Source organism: Pleuronectes platessa, chromosome 21, assembly GCF_947347685.1.
Source record: "Pleuronectes platessa chromosome 21, fPlePla1.1, whole genome shotgun sequence".
Lineage (NCBI taxonomy): Eukaryota > Metazoa > Chordata > Actinopteri > Pleuronectiformes > Pleuronectidae > Pleuronectes > Pleuronectes platessa.
Genome location: NC_070646.1, coordinates 3,991,613 through 4,009,717, shown reverse-complemented (window position 1 = coordinate 4,009,717; position 18,105 = coordinate 3,991,613). Strand labels below are relative to the sequence as shown.

The following is an 18,105-nucleotide window of genomic DNA, read 5'->3' as shown; positions in this document are numbered from 1 at the left end:
CACCATATCCTAAACAATGACACATCAAACACCTACAGTCATTTCTGCTTTTACACAATGATAAAACCTGCAGTAATGATCCATTGTGAGTATTTCATACACATGAATATTGAAAATGAAGAATAAAGTAGATTTACCGTTGGGTTTAGCCCCATGTGTACTGGGAACACCAGCTCCGGCTCCATAACCTGAAAACAAATGAAAGGATCATGCATGAATTACATTAACCTCTATATGTACAATATCCTGTGTTATACTGTGAACTCAGTGTACAAGTACCTTTGGTATTCGAGCCAGATGCTCCAGCACCTTCATTGTAACCTGAAATGACAAAGAGAAAACAACACGCACACTCAGTTTTCATCATCTGCTCCGACTCTGTGTTTATAATAAAGGTTGTGATCAAGTACATATTGTGTTTCTCAACTTGTGTTAACATTACTGAACAACCCCGATCCCATTATTGGGATCGGGCATTATCCCAGTATATTGTACGTGCAGTAAAAAGTGAAAGTACACATCATACACATCACCAGCCATGAAATATACTCATATGCTCACCTGGTCTAGGTATTTTCATCCATTGTCCGTTTGGTACTCCTGATGGTCCACATTCTATAATAAGAATGGGAACATGTATTAAAACACAGAGACACATGTATGTACTAGCAGGAAGATTAGGTCACCACTAATCACTTCTGATTCACTGATTGATATCTACCTGGATGTTTTAAATTTATGGCAAGGAAGTAATTTAACTTTTACCAGGTTTCGGTCCCTTTCCCTTGGAAACAGGAGATCCTCCGTTCACTGAAAGTCAGAGGGACAGAATAAAAATCTGTGTTTGGATGGAAACCGACCATCTCTTAGATTTCATTACATTTCAACATCATCAAATAAAGTAAAACAAAAAAACACTCCAGACAAACACAACAAACCGTTTTTCTCACTTGCACACTGAGAATGAATCCATAATATCAACACACACAACCTGATTCAAACATTCACAGAATACTTTCCCTTTGTCACTTTGTTACTGAGAAGATAGGAAACAACACATCAGTCTATCACATGTAACGCTGCTCAGGTCAAGTCTGAAAACAACTTTAGTGACTCAAGTTTAAATACGACAAAGTTGAGGGTGACAATTCATCACGAACACAAGTAAATACGTATGAACACAAGTTATTCATGCAACACAGAAACATACATAAATTATGATCACACAGTTAATTTGTAGAAACAACAATAACCATTATGACTAGGATTCAGTCTCAAGTCTGCTGTGAGCCTGCAGGGCATCAAATAGATCCTGTTGTAATAGTAACAGCTGTCTTCAAAGATATACACATTCAATACTTCAGATAAATACTCATGAAGTATTTTTCGATGCCATTAACAAAACTAGAACAGCACGTTGGACTGAATTCTAGCCATTAAAACAACATTAATCCTGCAGTCTGAGGAATCATGTGACATTCTGCTTAGGACGGATGCAGGTTAGGACGGATGCAGGTTTCAGTTTCCACATGCAGCCCAACACCACAACACATCTGGAGCTTCAGTTTACCAGTTGCCCCTGTTCCCCCTGCAGGGACACCTTTGACCCCGACCTCAGGCGGACTCTGAACGTCCTCCTCAGGCGGACTCTGGACGTCCTCCTCAGGCGGACTCTGGACGTCCTCCTCTTCTGGTGAAACCTCAGTCACACCCACAGTCGGAGTCTCTGCTGCAACGGTGCTGCCTGTGTTTGTAGCTGTTTCAGGAACAGCTGTGGTGCTTTCAGGGGACGCACCCCCCTCCCCAGTGCTGTCTACCCCAAAATCAACGTCTGTCTCTGCACCTTGTTGCTCAGGCACAGCACTGCCAGTCACATAACCTAGAGGTTTAAGATCAATTACACCCATTGACTCTGTACAGCAATAAAAATGATACAATGAATATGTAGGACACATTAAAAGAAATGTCTTCTTGCATTTACACTTTGTGTTGCAGTGAATCTGCAAAGCAATAATTGACACATCCTGCAAACTAGTTTAAAGGCAACTTGGAAATGTTGCATTAGAAATCAAGTGGTGCAAAGGTCACAGCACTTGCCTTGAGGGTCACCGTTGGAAATCCCTGGTTCAGGTCCGGATGTGGTTTCCTTCAGACCCTTTCCCTGTAGGACCACGGGTGCTGGTTCAGGTGTGGCTTCAGGTGCTGGTGCTGGCGCTTGGGTGGCGATGAGCTGCGGCAGCTTGTAGCCTTTTCCTTGTGGCCCAGGTGACGGTTGCTTCTGATATTTCTCCTGTGTCACCATGACCAGGATGCCACTGGTTGGCTCAGGGGCTGGGGCAGCAGGGGCAACAGGCGCTGCACCTTGAGTGATTGCTAGTTGAGGCGCAGCGCCCTCCTGTGGTGCTGCACTTGGCTGCGTTGGAGGGAGAGCTCCACCCTTGAGGCCTTTACCTGCCCCCTTTGTACCCCTCGCATCTGGCATCACGCCGTAACCTGAGAACCAAACACAGAAGAGACATCCAAACCAAGTCTGAGTAAAAACAATACTCAGAGCATCATTTAGAAGATAGGAAAATAAATAAATTCACCGCCTCTCATCACATATTCATCAACAGAACAGAATAAGTGCATTTACCAGTATTTGCCAACTGTCCCTTGGGTAAACCAGCAGGAACACCATAGCCTGACAAAAAACATTTTCACAAATCACACAAGCAGTGCAGGCATTGCATGAGTTATATATAGATATTAATATTAACAAGACTTCTCACCGGTGCCAGGGGTTTTAGCTCCTTCACCCGGGGACACAGCTCCAACTCCTTTGGTGGTTTGAGGTTTGGCGCCTCCTCTCTGGCCTCCATGTCCTGAAAACAGTGACACTGTGAACTGACTAACCCTTACAAGATGAACTTATACACACAGGAAGAATTCATGAATTTCCTAAATACAAGCTGGAGCGAACCATTGGGACGGCTTCCATATCCCCCGAGTGCAGCCCCATTTCTGACTCCATGACCTGGAGAGAAGGTTTAACACAAAATGAGCAAGGCTGGTAAAAAAATTATGAATATACAATTCACCTTGTAAAGTATATTTTCTTTTTAAAGATGTATTTATGGTGTCATGATTAAATGCAAAAGTAATGTTTAATCATATTTCTATAATAACTGAATTAAAAAGTCACGATCTGTTTTCAGTTCTTCTTACATAACATTTCAAATAAATCAATAATCGCCCAAATGTTTTTTTGCTAAACTAATCTCTGTTTTAGATTTGTTTTGAATTAAAACTATTTACTTCAGTGTATAAGTTGCATATTAAAAAGATGTACCGTTGGGTTTTGTTCCGTATCCATTGGGAACTCCAGCTCCAGCTCCAGCTCCAGCTCCATAACCTCGGGTCAAACACAATACAACATATTATTATTCACCATCACACTGAATATCAGGGATGAATACTTTCTAACATTAAATCTAAATCAGTCACCATTGGGTTTATTCCCATATCCATTGGGCACTGCTCCATTTCCGTTTCCATAACCTATAGAGCAAAGAAATCGTTAAAGAAAGATCTAAAAACTGAGGTTATATTTAAAACTGAAGTTTGTGACACGTGTAAAACACGAGTTGTACCTGGTTGAGTTCTCACTGCTCCTCCCCTGTTGGCTCCGTATCCTGTCAATCAAAACAAAATGCTTCTTCATCTGATTGAAATGTGTTCGATCATCATCAATCATTTGAAAGAGGATTAAATAGTCTCACCTTTGTTTCCGTACCCGTTAGGAAAGCCACCATAACCTAAAAATGACATTACATTACACATTAATCTACATTATGTGTAATTTCTGAAAATCATCGAGGCTATTTAATCGTGACCGTGCACAAACCTGGATTTGCCGGCCTGGTGGCTCCACCATTTTGGAATCCATAACCTGAACAGTTCCACAAACACAAGGAGGATTATTGATTTTCTAATTTAAATGTGCTAAGAATAAGAAATTGTAAATATCCTGGAAGTTGACCCACCATTTGGCCTGGCTCCATTTCCCACAGGGCCTCTGACTCCTGCATAACCTTTATATTTAAAATACAATGATTTAATAGTTGATCTGAAGGGTTATTATTCTTGCTGTGTGAGATACTCTGTATTATAAAACATTTACCATTGGATTTTGCTCCTTGTCCATTGGAAACACCAGCGGCACCATTGGAACCTGACATTTTAACATCAAATTGGAATTGAGCTGAATTAACAAACATGTAATAATCACTGATAGGATCATTTATTTTTCACCAGGCAGCAGAGAGAACCTTACCGTGCTTCGGCCCCTTCATTCCTCCATTTCCATACCGAGACCCCAGAGCCATACCAGCCTGACCATAACCGCCATTATAGGCTATAAATAAAACACACACACATATATATTAACAAATAGCACTTATGTTCTAATCACCATGGTCCCTGAAGTGATATCAACACACACTGACTGGTGCATGACTCACCTCCCATGGGCTGAGCTCCGTAACCATTACCGCCATATGCTGGAAGAACAGAAACCCATTGTTAACTGGTGGCTCAGCAGGTTTAACCTCCGCTCTGTGTCATGACCTCCACTGACCTTTCCCTTGGTTCTGGGCCAGCTGAGGAACTCCCGCACCTCTGGAGGGTCCCGTTCCCACACCCGCACCTGAAATCACACAAATACAGACGTGTGAAGTGAACGTTTGATTCCCTGGACGAGAAGGTGGCAGGTCATGATTTACCTGCTCCGTACGGGTGACGCCCGTATCCATTCATGGGTTTACTGCCGGCTCCTCCGTGTCCTTTTAGCAGAGAGAGACAACTTCAGTCAAACAGACGAACACCTTGTATTTATAAAAAGTCACCAGGCCGCCAATTCACACGTCTCACCATTTGGTCTCGCCCCATTGCCACTGGAAGGACCGGCTGCAGCTCCTTGACCTAAAGAACAATTATTATATTCAAGTGTTTTAATAAAAACTGTACAGGGGTTTCATTTATTTTAATTCTCCTTTTTGATTTTACTGAATTCTTGCCTAGTTAATCAAAAATGAATCTGATCAATCAACATTCACATGAAACCAATCTTACCTTTGCCTTTAGTTGCTTGCCCATGATGTGCAGCAGCTGCGGCAGCGTTTCCTACAAATACAAACAACACAAACATTTAATCTTGAAATCAAGCAAAAATAAATCACCATTTCCCAAATCACTGAACCCAGATCAGTGGGGGAATCTCACTCACCATTGGATTTAGCTCCGTTCCCTCCCAGAACACCTGCAGCACCATAACCTGAAAACCAGACAAGAGACTCAGTCGGTCCTCTGTAGTTTTGTGATTGATTTTAAAGTAATTCACTTTATTTTAACTATTAATGTAACATAGGTACAACAAACTGATGATGACTGAAACCGTGGACTCACCATTCGATTGTCCACCGTTTCCATTTGGTGCAGCAGCAGCAGGAACTCCGTAACCTGCAGAGAAAAGAGACGCAGTGCGTTTAGATAACTCTTTATAATTCTATAACTTAAACCCAATCAAAATATTAACTATATATGATTTTTAATAACTAATTAAAGAGATATATTGTTAATTAAACCCCCTTTGTTGTTAGAATAATCTTTATAAAGAATGATTTACTGATCCCAGATGTGTTTGAATCTGTTCACCATGACACAGGCTGATAAAACAAACAATAATGATCTTTAAATTTAAAGTCTGGCCCCAAAGTCTCTAAGCAGAAAAAGTGTGGCCCTTGAAAAATACAAACGATGACTCTTTTAGTACATCATCACATCATCACATCTAAAATACCTTTATTTCCTTGTCCACCATATCCACCGGCTTGAGCTCCATAGCCTGGAATGTAAAGATAATTTAATTTGTGTCGTTGCTCAGTGTGTGTGTGTGTGTGTGTGTGTGTGTGTGTGTGTGTCTGTGTGTGTGTGTGTGTATCCGTCCTCAGCATCGTACCGTTGCCCTTCACTTGTCTTCCATTAGCTGGACCAGCCTGGACACCATATCCTGCAAAGCATGATTATGTTTTATCAATCCATCATTAAGTGGCTTCGTAACGACGGCTGTCATCGGTGTGAAGGTGCAGAGATTTATTCAATAAAGTGTAACTACCAGAGGATTTAGCTCCATGTCCACCTGGTACGTTTGCTGGGTTTCCTCCTGCATTAGAAACACAAAGCAGAGACAGACAGCTGAACAGGGGGAAACAGATTCTGGAACATTTAAGTGAATTTAAATAGATGATAAACAACTTTTAACATCTGCCTTTTTACATTCCTGTATGAGCTAATTTACCATAGATGATGACGTTCAGTATAATACAGCTCTTTTCTTCACTGAGTTTGGTTTCAGAATAAAATACGTACCCTGTGGTTTGCCACCTTGACCATTTGTCCCTCCAGCTGCTCCGTAGCCTTAAAACAGAATCAAAACATTCAACATATGTATACGTTGATGATTTATTTAAATAAAGACGGGTTCATGTTGAACTCACCTTTCACTCCTCCTCCATTGGTTGCACCCGCTGCTGCTCCGTAGCCTTAAAACAGAATCAAAATATTCAGTATATTTATGATATTTATCACTTATGGTATATGTTGATGATTTGTTCAATATTGACAGGTTTATGGTAAAGTCACCTTTCACTCCTCCTCCATTAGTCGCACCAGCAGCGGCTCCATAGCCTTAAAACAGAATCAAAACATTCAACATATGTATACGTTGATGATTTATTTAAATAAAGACGGGTTCATGTTGAACTCACCTTTCACTCCTCCTCCATTAGTCGCACCAGCAGCGGCTCCATAGCCTTAAAACAGAATCAAAACATTCAGCATATTTATGATATTTACCACTTATGGTATATGATGATGATTTTTTTAATAATGACAGGCTCATGGTGAACTCACCTTTCACTCCTCCTCCTCCATTGGTCGCACCAGCAGCGGCTCCGTAGCCTTAATCAGATCATACATGTGGTCAGAAGAAGTTTTATTTAACACACTGATAATTTGATGTGAAAACACATTTACCATTAGACTTTGCTCCATTTGCTGTTGGAACTCCGGCTGCTCGTCCATAACCTGAGATGAACATCAGGTAAATTATATTCTCAAATGAGATCAACCTGCAGTCACAGATTAATTCAGTGTTCACGCTCTGTGGTCACTGACCTGCTCCTTTCGTAGGGTATCCACCGTATCCATGTTGTGCTCCCATGGCCTGACCCACACCTTCAAAACAAGAAGTCAAATAAGAAGAAGACAAACAGAAGCTGTAATTCTGAAGAAAAGGTAAGTTTACGGGGAAAGAAATGTACCTTTTGATGGAATCAGCATTCTTCCCAAACCTCCACCGTTTTGGGGCATATTTCCTAAAGTAAGGAGAAGCAACACATTTGAATTAAAGCTTTGGCTTGTGTCAAAATTACACAATTGGAATAATTTCATGTTTCATAAAGATAGAAGGTGTAAAGAAAGTGAAGGATTCACCGTGAGGATGCTGCCCTTGTCCATTGGATGCAGCTCCATAACCTTAAACACATCATATATAAAACTACTGTCAGGTCATTACAGTTCAAACACTTCATCTGCTAAATATTGGAATAAGAATGCTTCCATATCTTTGTCCAATTCAGTACTAACACTTCATATAGTTGTTCTATATTCACTATAATTTGTCTTACTTTCGTGAAATGTATTCTGATATTGACCTTTAAAGTTTAGCTATCTTATAATAAAGAATTTTAAGCCAATGAGGGGGAGGGTGTCCAAAAAATATTATCATGATCATGAAGGGCCTTGGGTTTTTGAAAAGTTAGTTTTCATGAGGTCCCTGGGTATAATTACACACTAACGTTCAATAAAGTCAGTTTATTAGCGAGTCACTAGTCTGTCAAACTTAATCTGTGAGACTGAAGCGGACTCAGTGGAGTGACTGTGTACAAGCAGTAAAACCATTCTCCTGCCCCCTCACAGGGGGATGTGAGATTTAGACTGCTGCTGCCACTGGGGCCGAGCGGCCTTTGATTTCAGGAGCCGAGGCCGCGGCCTGGAGGAAACTGGATGTTTGTCTGCTTCGCGTCGTCATAAGAGAAGTTGGAGGAGCGCCAGACACACGGAGGAGTTTCACAAGTCGCGTTGCTAAGATTTCAGTTTAACATCATCATTAGAAATGTGACAGGCAAACCCGACCGTCAGAGAGACATCTGTGTCGTCTCTCACTCGTCTCAGCACGAGACAGAGGCAGCAGGTATTATAACACAGTTTGAGTCTTACAAGACTGAAAGGAAAACTATTTTAAATACTTCGTTTGGTGATTTCTGCTCATCTCAATCAACAATATCTTAAAAACTGGACAAATGCTGCATAATTCAGTTCTGGTATCCGACTGGAGGGTGTCCAATCAATTTAAAGAGCAATACGGTAAAAAACATGGATTGACTGGTTCGAATGATTTGATTGCTACAATCCAAATATATATCAGTCCCCTTAGGAAACTATATTTAAATTCAGGAGATCTGGATTTTCACGTTCAAATATCAGTCCTCTAAACAAACCTGACTTTTTCATCAAGATCCATGAATTTTTCTGAGAAATCAACGAATAATGTTGAAAATTCTTCTTTATACCAAGGTCCACAAAGTTTTCTGGAAATCTGTTAGGTAGTTTTTGCGTAATTCTGCTAACAAACAAACAAACATAAACGAAAACCTTTCCTCCTTGGCGGAGGTAAATAGCACTAAAATATGTTTTAAGACTTTCTCATGATAATACAGTATAAAAAGTTGATGAAATAAACTTTTATCAACAGATTTGTCTTCAAGAGGAAACAATGGACTTAAAATGTATGTCAGGGACAGATTCATTGTATATTTTATGTCTTTTCATCCAATCTAGCAGGAGGGGAAGAGACACTGAGCAGTTTCCTCAGATTCATGATCACAGGTCCCAGAAACAATAAACTACAAAGTTCAGTTTCTTTCAGGATTCGAATATCTGTGATAATTAAGTTTAAAATCCCTTAATTGACCAATTACAGGCTTGTATTGACTTTACAATGATTTTACCACCTTCACGTTTGCAAGATAAGTGGAACTCCAACTTCAACATCTACACAAGGCACTTTCCTCAAACTGAAATCCTTGATCTCAAGCCTCAGTCAGGTCACGATTTGAATTTAGCAAAATATAGGAATATGAATCCATTATAAGACAAATCAATCTGACTGAGTGGATCTTTGTTTTTCGCAGCAGGGGCCTCAGACACTCACCAGTCGTACGTGTCGCCTGCACCAGCCACAGGATCCCCGCACTCTGAAGAAGTAGCTGTCCCAACATGGTGGAGCCAGAGGAAACAAGGATCTCAGACTCAGCAGGAGAGCAGAGGGTGATAGTGAGGGTCTGATATACATTCTGGTCCGAGGTCCCCTCCTCCTCTCACCTCCTCTTCTCCAGATCCTCCTCCCGGTTTGGGAGCGGAGACAAACACCAACTGAATAATTGGACAGTTGAAGTACATTAACACTGAAGGGAGAGGTAGAGAAGCAAAGAGAGCGAGGGCAGTGACCGATTAACTGTGGAGGGGCCATCACACAAGATGGATGAAGGAACACCCGGTTGTTTAGAAGCGTTTTGGGATCATTGCCATAGTTTCAAATAGTTTGTGTGTATTCTTACTGGGATTTAGTGACTGTGGTAATGTTGGCTAATGCTTGAATGCAACTTGTTACCCTCATGAGTGGAAAAGCTCAATATAAATACAGTTCATTGGTTAAGTTAGTGTCAGTTTAATGTGTAAGATGACAGAGATCACACGGAGACACATTGTTAAATATAAAAACAGACGTAAAAAGACGATTTGAACGGTTGAAACTTCAGACTGGTTGGATGAATATCTGCTAAATCACCACAGGGACCGAAAACAATGAAAGATTACACGCAAAAACCTAAAGAGGAAGCAGCTGAGTCCAATATTTAGTTAAGTACTACAGAGAAACTCTATTGCATGTATATTTACAGGATTGGGCAGCTCAACGCACCACCTGACTGGACGGCAGCTTCAGTTGTGAATGGACTCTGACCATCACGACGTCACTCCCCATGGTAATGTGATGGAAACTGTGACTGGTCTCCTCTGAGCCCTGACGACTCCATGGGGACGAGAGCGGCCCCTTTGAATACTTCAAGAAAAAAGCAGGTGAAGAGAGAAGAGATGTCTCACCTTTCACAGAGATTCCTCACCTAAAGTCCAAATCCTCTTCTTATGGGGTCAAGGAGAGGTTAACGTCTTACCTCTAGCCCCCCCCCCCCCCCCCCCCCCAGACCTCTCACATACTTGGCCTCTCAACAAACTCACAACCTTTGACAAACCAGGGGTCTGTAACTCCTCACCGGGCGGGTCGAAGCGTCTCTGACCCCTCAGGTTTTAATCATTCATGAAAACCTCATTGGACAGACACTAATTCTTAAATAAAGAGTTTTACACTGAACTAATGGAACAGACATTTATGAAGCACTTTAAAAGGTCTTAATGAATCTCATTCACACACTGCCGGCACATCCGTCAAGAGCCGTTTGAGGTTCAGTGCCGGACCCTTCAGTGTGTGGACGACCCACTCTACCCCTGAGCCGCGGCAGCTCATCCAACTGTCTTATAGATTACTTCTTTCTTTAGACATTCATGGTTCCCAGAGGATGAGATGGCTTCATCCATACTCTGATGGAATTTGGGCCAATCTAAAAAGTAAAAGTACACGTCAGTTCTTCTGATGTCCAAGGGCCTGTCCCAATTCAACCCTTCCACTTGGCCGTAAGTGTAAATGCCCCCCCAAGTCTAGAATACTGGACAAGACGGTACTTGTAGTTTTTTTTATGCTATCAAAACGGGGTGAACAGTTATGATTGACAGCTGCACGAGATGGAAGCGTTCGTGTCCGGGATATTTGGCATCATTTCTGGAGAGAGGGAGGAAGTGGGAACAGGTTGTCAACTGTTGCTTTTCAAGAAGACTGAATCCCTGGCCAGAAGTGTGCAGCTGTAAGGAACCAGGCCAACTGTGTTCTGACTCAGTTTTTGGTTAGCAGCCAGTGGAATCTGCCAACTGTTGAGTGTCCAGAGCTGGTTGGCACTGGGAGTACTGTAGTGAACTCCACCTGACAGAGCCACAGCTGAGAGGCCTGAGCAGTGGTTTGAAAAACGGTCACTTCAATATAAAGAGTTTGAGAGTTTAAAAGATCATAATCTTTTTTAACATTATCCACATTTTAACCGGCACATGAACCGGTTTATTTGTTGGAGCCTGAGGCCCTAGGACAAATGTTCAAGAATCCAGATATGGACACAACAGAGGCCTCGATAAACACAAACATGCAGTGCTTTAAAAATTAACCACTATATATATATAACGCAATTAACTAAATGTTTGTTTTTCTTTTGTGTAAGTTTTCTCCATGTAAAAGTAGATTGTTAATTCCAGAAACGTAACCACATCAACTTTGTGGTTCGCTGCTGCCGCCAGTTTCTCCCAGTAGGAATGTCACACACTGGTGTTTCAACACACAGGTCAATTACTTTGGTTCAATCTCAACTCAGCCACACACACAATATATATCTGGAGGAAAGACTTGATTATATTAAGAATTAAGTCCCACTAAGAAGTCCAGGACCCTGATGCCGGAACGTTTTCTGCAAACCAGATCAAACCTTTGAGCATTTTGAAATATTTTTTTTATTTATGTTGCAAGTGCTCAACAATTGTGCAATTTAAATTATTTCCTGTTTCCAAATGAAAACAATAAAATAAAAATCTCTTTACAACTGAAACATCTGAGAGGGAAAATTACAAATACATCATATTTAGTATTTCAACACATGTATACACAATGCATGCTTTTTTTGCAAAAACAAAAAAACGATATATGAACACAGGTTCAGCTGTACAATCACATTACTATACAATCCTCAACCTGGTCACCATTGTCCTATACAACACGTAGTTTATTCTCCTAATGAACTGAGATGCTACTTTTGGAAACGTAGGAGTTCCACAATGTGCTTATATTTTGTATCGCAGAAAAGAAAATGTGGGTATTCAAAGGAAGAAGGATTCACTTCTTAATGAGTGTTTTTTCTGAGATCAGTAATAACTAAATTACTTTTGAGTTTAGTTTAAGTAAAAAAGGGTTTTGCAAATATCTGAGCAAGGACATTTATCTCAGATTTATTGTCCTAAATATAATTATCTTTCAGAAATAAATACATGTAATGTGGTTTGATAGAAGATGTTAAACCGCCTCATCCAACAGTTAATGTCACCGTGTCGATCTATTGAATTGATCAACATCTTAAGGTTAAAATAATGAAATGGAAAAAAGAATTGCAGCTTGTAATTTCAGACAACTGACTGGAGACCAATGGGAGGAAAGTAAAAAAGATCAGATAAAGGAAATAAAAAGGGAAACAGTTGGAGTGCAGAAACGTGAAGGGACGAGGGAGGGAGGGGAATAAGAATTAAAGCATTTTTTTTTTAACAGTAATCACATTATGTTACAGAGCTTCCGTTATAACGAACACTGAGGAGTTTGTGCCTCTGCTCCTCTCACTGCTCATTACAACCTGGTTATCAGCCGAGCATCTCGTCAGCTTCAGTCCAGCTTATGATGGAAGAGCCAGGAATCCAGTCACAGACCTAAATTAAATCACATTTGAGTCAGGATCCAGCAAATCTGTGTAAAGCATTAAAAACATTCAACTTACTCCATGTTGCTTTTCAGCTGATGCACGGTGCGCTTGTCCAGGTAACGGCAGAAGAGTGTGAGCAGGTTCGAGGGCAGAATGAGCGGCTCCACCAGCGAACACTGGGACAGCTGCCCCGCCACCTGGAATATTGTGTCGGTCCTAAACCACAGGAACACAAACGTCACAATCCAGACACAAATGTTAAAAAAAATGACTTCCCTTCATGGAATATTAGACTCAAAGGGCGCACCAGGTCTCAAAGTCCCCGATGCTGGGCTCCAGAGGAACGCCTGAGGACAGCAGCTTCTCCCCTTGGGAGAGGAGAGCGTACAGCAACGACAGGCCGAACTGAAAGGAGAAGCAGCAGGTGAGAAAACACCAGAAACTTCTAATAAAGAGATAGACAGAAAGCACAGACCTTGTTCTGACAGGCCAGCGTGAGACACTCGTAAGTGGACAGAGCCTCCGAGGACGTCAGATCCTTCAGGACTCTAATGAGCTGACTGAACGTCAGAGCTCCGATCACATTTCGAAGGGGAGGGTAAAGAACTGGAAGAGCCTTCAAGATAGAAGATTATAGAGTCACCATCTTAAATACCCACAATCCACTTCAAGGAAAACACTCCCCTACCTCTTCTGTGTCTTTGCTCATCAGCGTTGGCAGGTTCGACGTCACGATACGCAGGATCTTCAGGGCAGGATCGTGCTTCAGGAACGGAATCAGACGGGAGAGAAGCTTTTTGCCTTTTGAGACTTGCAGGAAAGGAAGAAACTCCCCTCCTGAATCTCTACACCCAAAAGTTTGAGAATGTTTAACCCTAGTTATTTTGGAGATCTTAAACATTAATCACAAATGGGAAGGTATGTGACTCACGCAGGGTAGTGGTTCTGCAGCTGGGAGTAGATGTGCTGCACCTTGAGCTGGGTTTTCTCCACCAGCATTCTCTCCTCTGCTTCGGACAGGACGGGGGTTTTTACTCTCTCCGTCTCCTCCACCTCTAACAGAGCCACGAACAACTGCAGCAAACAGGCTGGATATTAGACAGGAATTTAAAAAGAAACCATCTCACTGCTTTAAAACACCAAACCAGCCGGTACCTTCTCTATTTTGCAGAGGACCTCTAACCGCTGCTGTCTTAAGTCTTTCTGCTCCTGGAACGTGGGAAACAACAATGTCAGTGTCACAGGCGGCAGATGAATTCACTTCCAAAGTTACCAGAATGAGTCACGGCGAACACGGTCACCTCCAGTGGACCCTGAGCCTGGACGGCATTAACTGCACTGATGGCTCGACGGGGGGAGTAACACGTGGAGACAGCCACTTGACCCAAAGAGCCTTCGATGTGCACAACTGGAAGAGCAAAGACTGAGTATTAGTAAAACGGGCAGAGCATTGAAAACTTATATAGACAAAGATCTTGCATTAATCTAGGTTTGGTTTCAAACATGAAATAAGTATGTAAATTGACGAAATTTAGGATCCATGACCCCCGATATAAACACATTAAATATTAGTAAACCAAATATTTTTACCAAGACAGCAGGATGTAACTTTTCAGCCCCAACATCTAATATCTATAAGTATTTATTCTCCATCCAGGCAGAGCAGGTGGAAACTTTAACCTTATTTAATGTAGGATTCATAAAATGGGGAAGTAATGTGTTCTAGTGGCTCGAGGCGGTGATGAGAGAAGAACCTGGTGCGTAGCATTCCGTCTTGGTGATGTACGGTGTGGTGAGCTTGGGCGGCTCCCTCTTGCTCCTGATGCCGAGCTCCTCCTCGGCCATCTTAGCTTCTATCCGTCGATAGTACTCCTACAAAAGTTAAAATATAGTTTCCAAAGAAAATTCAAACTTTGTGGTTTTAATGATACAAATGAATAAGGACAAATCTTTCCTACCTGGTAGTAATAATCCTCGAGATATGGATTCTCACTTTGCAGCTGAATCATCTGCAGCCTGGTGATCCACTCCCTCTCCTTGATCGTCATGAGATTACAGTAAGGATCCCAGCCGTCCATCTTTCTACAAACACACCTTCTGTTAAAGAGCCTGTTCCTCTTTCTCAGCACATACAATACGATTCATATCAAAATCTTCACTTAATGTCGAACCAACCTTTGGAACCCACGTTGTTTTTGACTGAGTAGTCGTTTGTGCTGTGGGTGGAGCTGAGTGACGGGACCTGGGTACCTGAGGGTCCGAGAGAGACGTCACAATTAGAAGCTTCACGTGGTCGTGCTCTGTGACATGTAGACACTGAAAGATGCCTGTTTCCTGACAAATCTTTCACACCACAAATCAGACATGTGACCACGCACCTGAAATGCTGCACCGGATTGGACGAGGGGCTGTAAAAGGGGGACGGTCTCGGGGAGTTGGCACCAAAGCGAAGTTGCATCATCTTAGGAGTCAGAGACTGAGGAGTGGACGGACACGGGCGGCTGAAGGGAAACATGAACCTCCCCGTCTGATTCGACACACAGAGGACATCACGAGTCAGGACAACCTGCGTCTGTGTAAACACATCTGATGTTTCACTGCATCAGAGAAAGACTTATTGTGGATTGAACCTGATTGTAAAGCTGCCGCGGGGTCAGAGGCTGACGTGAGAAGATGGGCGACCCTGGCAACAGCGGTGAATGCATCTGCAAGACAAAATCCAGATATTAAGAGTAAGGAGGTTGAACAGATGTGATGATTCCCACTTGTGAAATATGATTATTTACTATATTTTTGCCTTGAGTGATGGTGAAACTCAAGAAAGTGACTAAATCACAAGTTTTTGTATGGATTTACCAAATGAGGTGCAACACGTTTGAAGAAATTAGTCAAAGTGTTCATGGAATAGTGTTTTAAAAATCATGTTTTGTGAGGCCACCCTTGACCTTCCAAATCTCATCAGTTAACCCTGAGGCTAAATTAACCAAATGAATTGTCCACCTGCGACGGGCCTCTTTCACCAAACTGTCTCCTGCAGTAGGGACTTGTGGGTTCCCCTCTCCTGACAGCATATGGCAAATCCAGGAGGTCGGCGGTCAGGTGCTGACCTCCGCCTCTGTGACCATCAATCACACAAACTATAGCATGGTCCTGAGAAACACAATCAAATAAAAACAGCTATTTGTTTGCCTAAAAAAAAAAAAAACAGTCGTTCAGATGATCACATGTGCTCTATTGTGATTTTAACCTGAAGTAGCGAACCCGAGATCCGCCTGTTTTTTCTGTAAGACGGCGCCATCCACTGAGGGCAAAAATTAAACGGTGAATTTAAAAGCACAAGCGAGAATTAAATGTTTTTAAAAAGGTTGACGCTTACGTCGTCCTCACAGATTTCCTGGCACATGGTGTCCCCACAGTCCACGATGGCACTGTCAAGAGTCTGAGAAGCACAACACAGCAAGATGAGGAGAAGCTGCTTTGAGGCGAGACGTCAAACTGCAATTAATAAATTCAGTTTGTCACCTTGACATTGGGTCGTCCCTCCACTGTCCTCATCACAGCTGGATCCTCAAACATCTGTCCCCTGTTCAGGCCGCCCCTGTATCCCCTGCCTCTGCTGCACTGCCGGGTGGGGCCCCGGGGCAGGTCCTGTGTCTTCTGTCTGGGAGGGGAGGGGGAGCTGCGGTGAGACGGAGGGGAGGGGTCCGGTAGTGGTGGCGATGGCGGGGGAGGCGGCGGCAGCTCTCCAAACGAAAGGAGACTCCCGCCCGGATCCTCTGGAGACTCATTGGCATCGAGATCTACGAGACAGTCGAGTCTTTACCGATATCTTTGAAATATGAAAATGACCTAGACTCGATAAGTTGGTCCTGATCATCTTCATCTGTGACAAAGTTACAAAGTGAGAATGTTTGTTGTGTAGTTTGTCATTAATACAGGTCAAGAGGGCACGAAATGGGTCCGGCTGACAGTGAGCGCCCCCTGCTGGACAACAGGGCCAACTAAAATCAGAGCCTTGCACGTCTCAGCTGATCATTGTGAATTCAAAACAGATCCTCACAGATCAAATGTGAATGTTCAAATTTGGAATGAAAAGTGACGGCTCAAGTACAGTGTGATGAGACGCAAATGACCGCATGTCCCAAAATGTCAAAGTATCCCCTTTAAAATGTCTCTTTTTTTACAGTGTGGAGGGAATCAACCCCTGAGAACCACATGATCCACTTTACACCCTGTGTGGTATGAGACCTGAACACACCGGCTCCAAACGTCTCCTCGTTGTGGACGTTGATGTCCTCGTCCTCCTCGGCCATGGCCTGCAGCAGACCACAGTCCATGTGGGTCTCCTCCTCTGCATCGCTCCACTCGGCTCCGTTCTCAGGCCACTGGGACTCGCTCACCTCCTCGGCCTGCTGGGTGGAGGGACACGACTGGACACAACAGGAAACACACACACACATTTCACATGGGGGTGCAACACATGGTCTCTGGGGTGTAAGGCCCCCAAACTGAGACCAGCCCCTGCTCCCTTCCACAACAGGACCAGTGAGTACAAGCAGCTGGATGCACAGACTTACTGGTTTCTGTTCTGATTCACTCATTTTCTGATTCTTCTTCTTGACACTCTTGGTTAAACGGTGACTTTCCTCTGAGGGTTTCTTCTTCCTCTGCTCAGAGCGCGAGGCTCCTCATCACCTTCTAAATGAAGTCACCTGTGGAGGCGTGTCCACGTCATCACGCTGTACGTCAGCTCAGCCCCCCTGTATGATGAACTTTATTTGGATTTATCTACGTTGTATTCTGCGTTTTGATTTATTTTTGTTCAACTATTAAGTTACATTTTGCTGTTTTTAAATCAGAACGAGCTCAAAACGCAGATTTTATAAATGTGTTTTGTTACTATGGGAAAAGCAGCGAGCCAATACTGACCCCTAGTGGTGACAGCATTTTTCAACCGGATTCATACTAATGCTGCTACTACTACTACTACTACTACTACTACTACTACTTGTGTTGTTGTTTATATTACCTTTCATATATATAAAATAGAATAGAGAGATAGAGAGAGAGACAGACAGACAGACAGACAGACAGACAGATAGATAGATAGATAGATAGATAGATAGATAGATAGATAGATAGATAGATAGATAGATAGATAGATAGATAGATAGATAGATAGATAGATAGATAGATAGATAGATAGATAGATAGATAGATAGATAGATGGATGGATGGATGGATGAATTCAGCCGTATTGTTGTATTTCAATAATTTACATCAAATCTCTTTCTTCCCAATAATCTTTGTTCAGATAGTTACTCTCCACTTGCTCCGGTTTAAAAAGATGTACCTGTGCTTATCTGTAATGTTGTGATCGATT

General features: G+C 42.4%; 2 protein-coding genes across 2 annotated transcripts; both read right to left on the bottom strand.

The window, feature by feature from the left end:
- Positions 1–3,478: 3,478 nt before the first annotated feature.
- On the bottom strand, positions 3,479–7,410 carry cmn (calymmin). Its single transcript, XM_053414341.1, has 20 exons — positions 7,362–7,410; positions 7,216–7,275; positions 7,075–7,125; positions 6,952–6,999; positions 6,807–6,851; positions 6,682–6,726; positions 6,537–6,581; positions 6,409–6,456; positions 5,999–6,049; positions 5,446–5,499; positions 5,267–5,314; positions 5,113–5,163; positions 4,764–4,823; positions 4,619–4,687; positions 4,503–4,541; positions 4,316–4,396; positions 4,163–4,213; positions 3,887–3,931; positions 3,762–3,797; positions 3,479–3,540 (listed from the first exon to the last, which is right to left on the bottom strand). The coding sequence occupies exons 1-20, from the start codon at positions 7,408–7,410 to the stop codon at positions 3,479–3,481; spliced, it is 1,038 nt and encodes a 345-aa protein (XP_053270316.1).
- A 5,285-nt stretch (positions 7,411–12,695) lies between these two features.
- patl2 (PAT1 homolog 2) lies at positions 12,696–17,323 on the bottom strand. The gene is made up of 19 exons (XM_053414237.1): positions 17,300–17,323; positions 16,981–17,134; positions 16,245–16,522; positions 16,099–16,161; positions 15,970–16,023; positions 15,723–15,872; positions 15,353–15,427; positions 15,101–15,249; positions 14,898–14,972; positions 14,681–14,804; positions 14,477–14,594; positions 14,024–14,130; positions 13,878–13,931; positions 13,654–13,796; positions 13,411–13,567; positions 13,198–13,338; positions 13,030–13,127; positions 12,798–12,938; positions 12,696–12,729 (listed from the first exon to the last, which is right to left on the bottom strand). The coding sequence occupies exons 1-19, from the start codon at positions 17,321–17,323 to the stop codon at positions 12,696–12,698; spliced, it is 2,139 nt and encodes a 712-aa protein (XP_053270212.1).
- Positions 17,324–18,105: the final 782 nt, after the last annotated feature.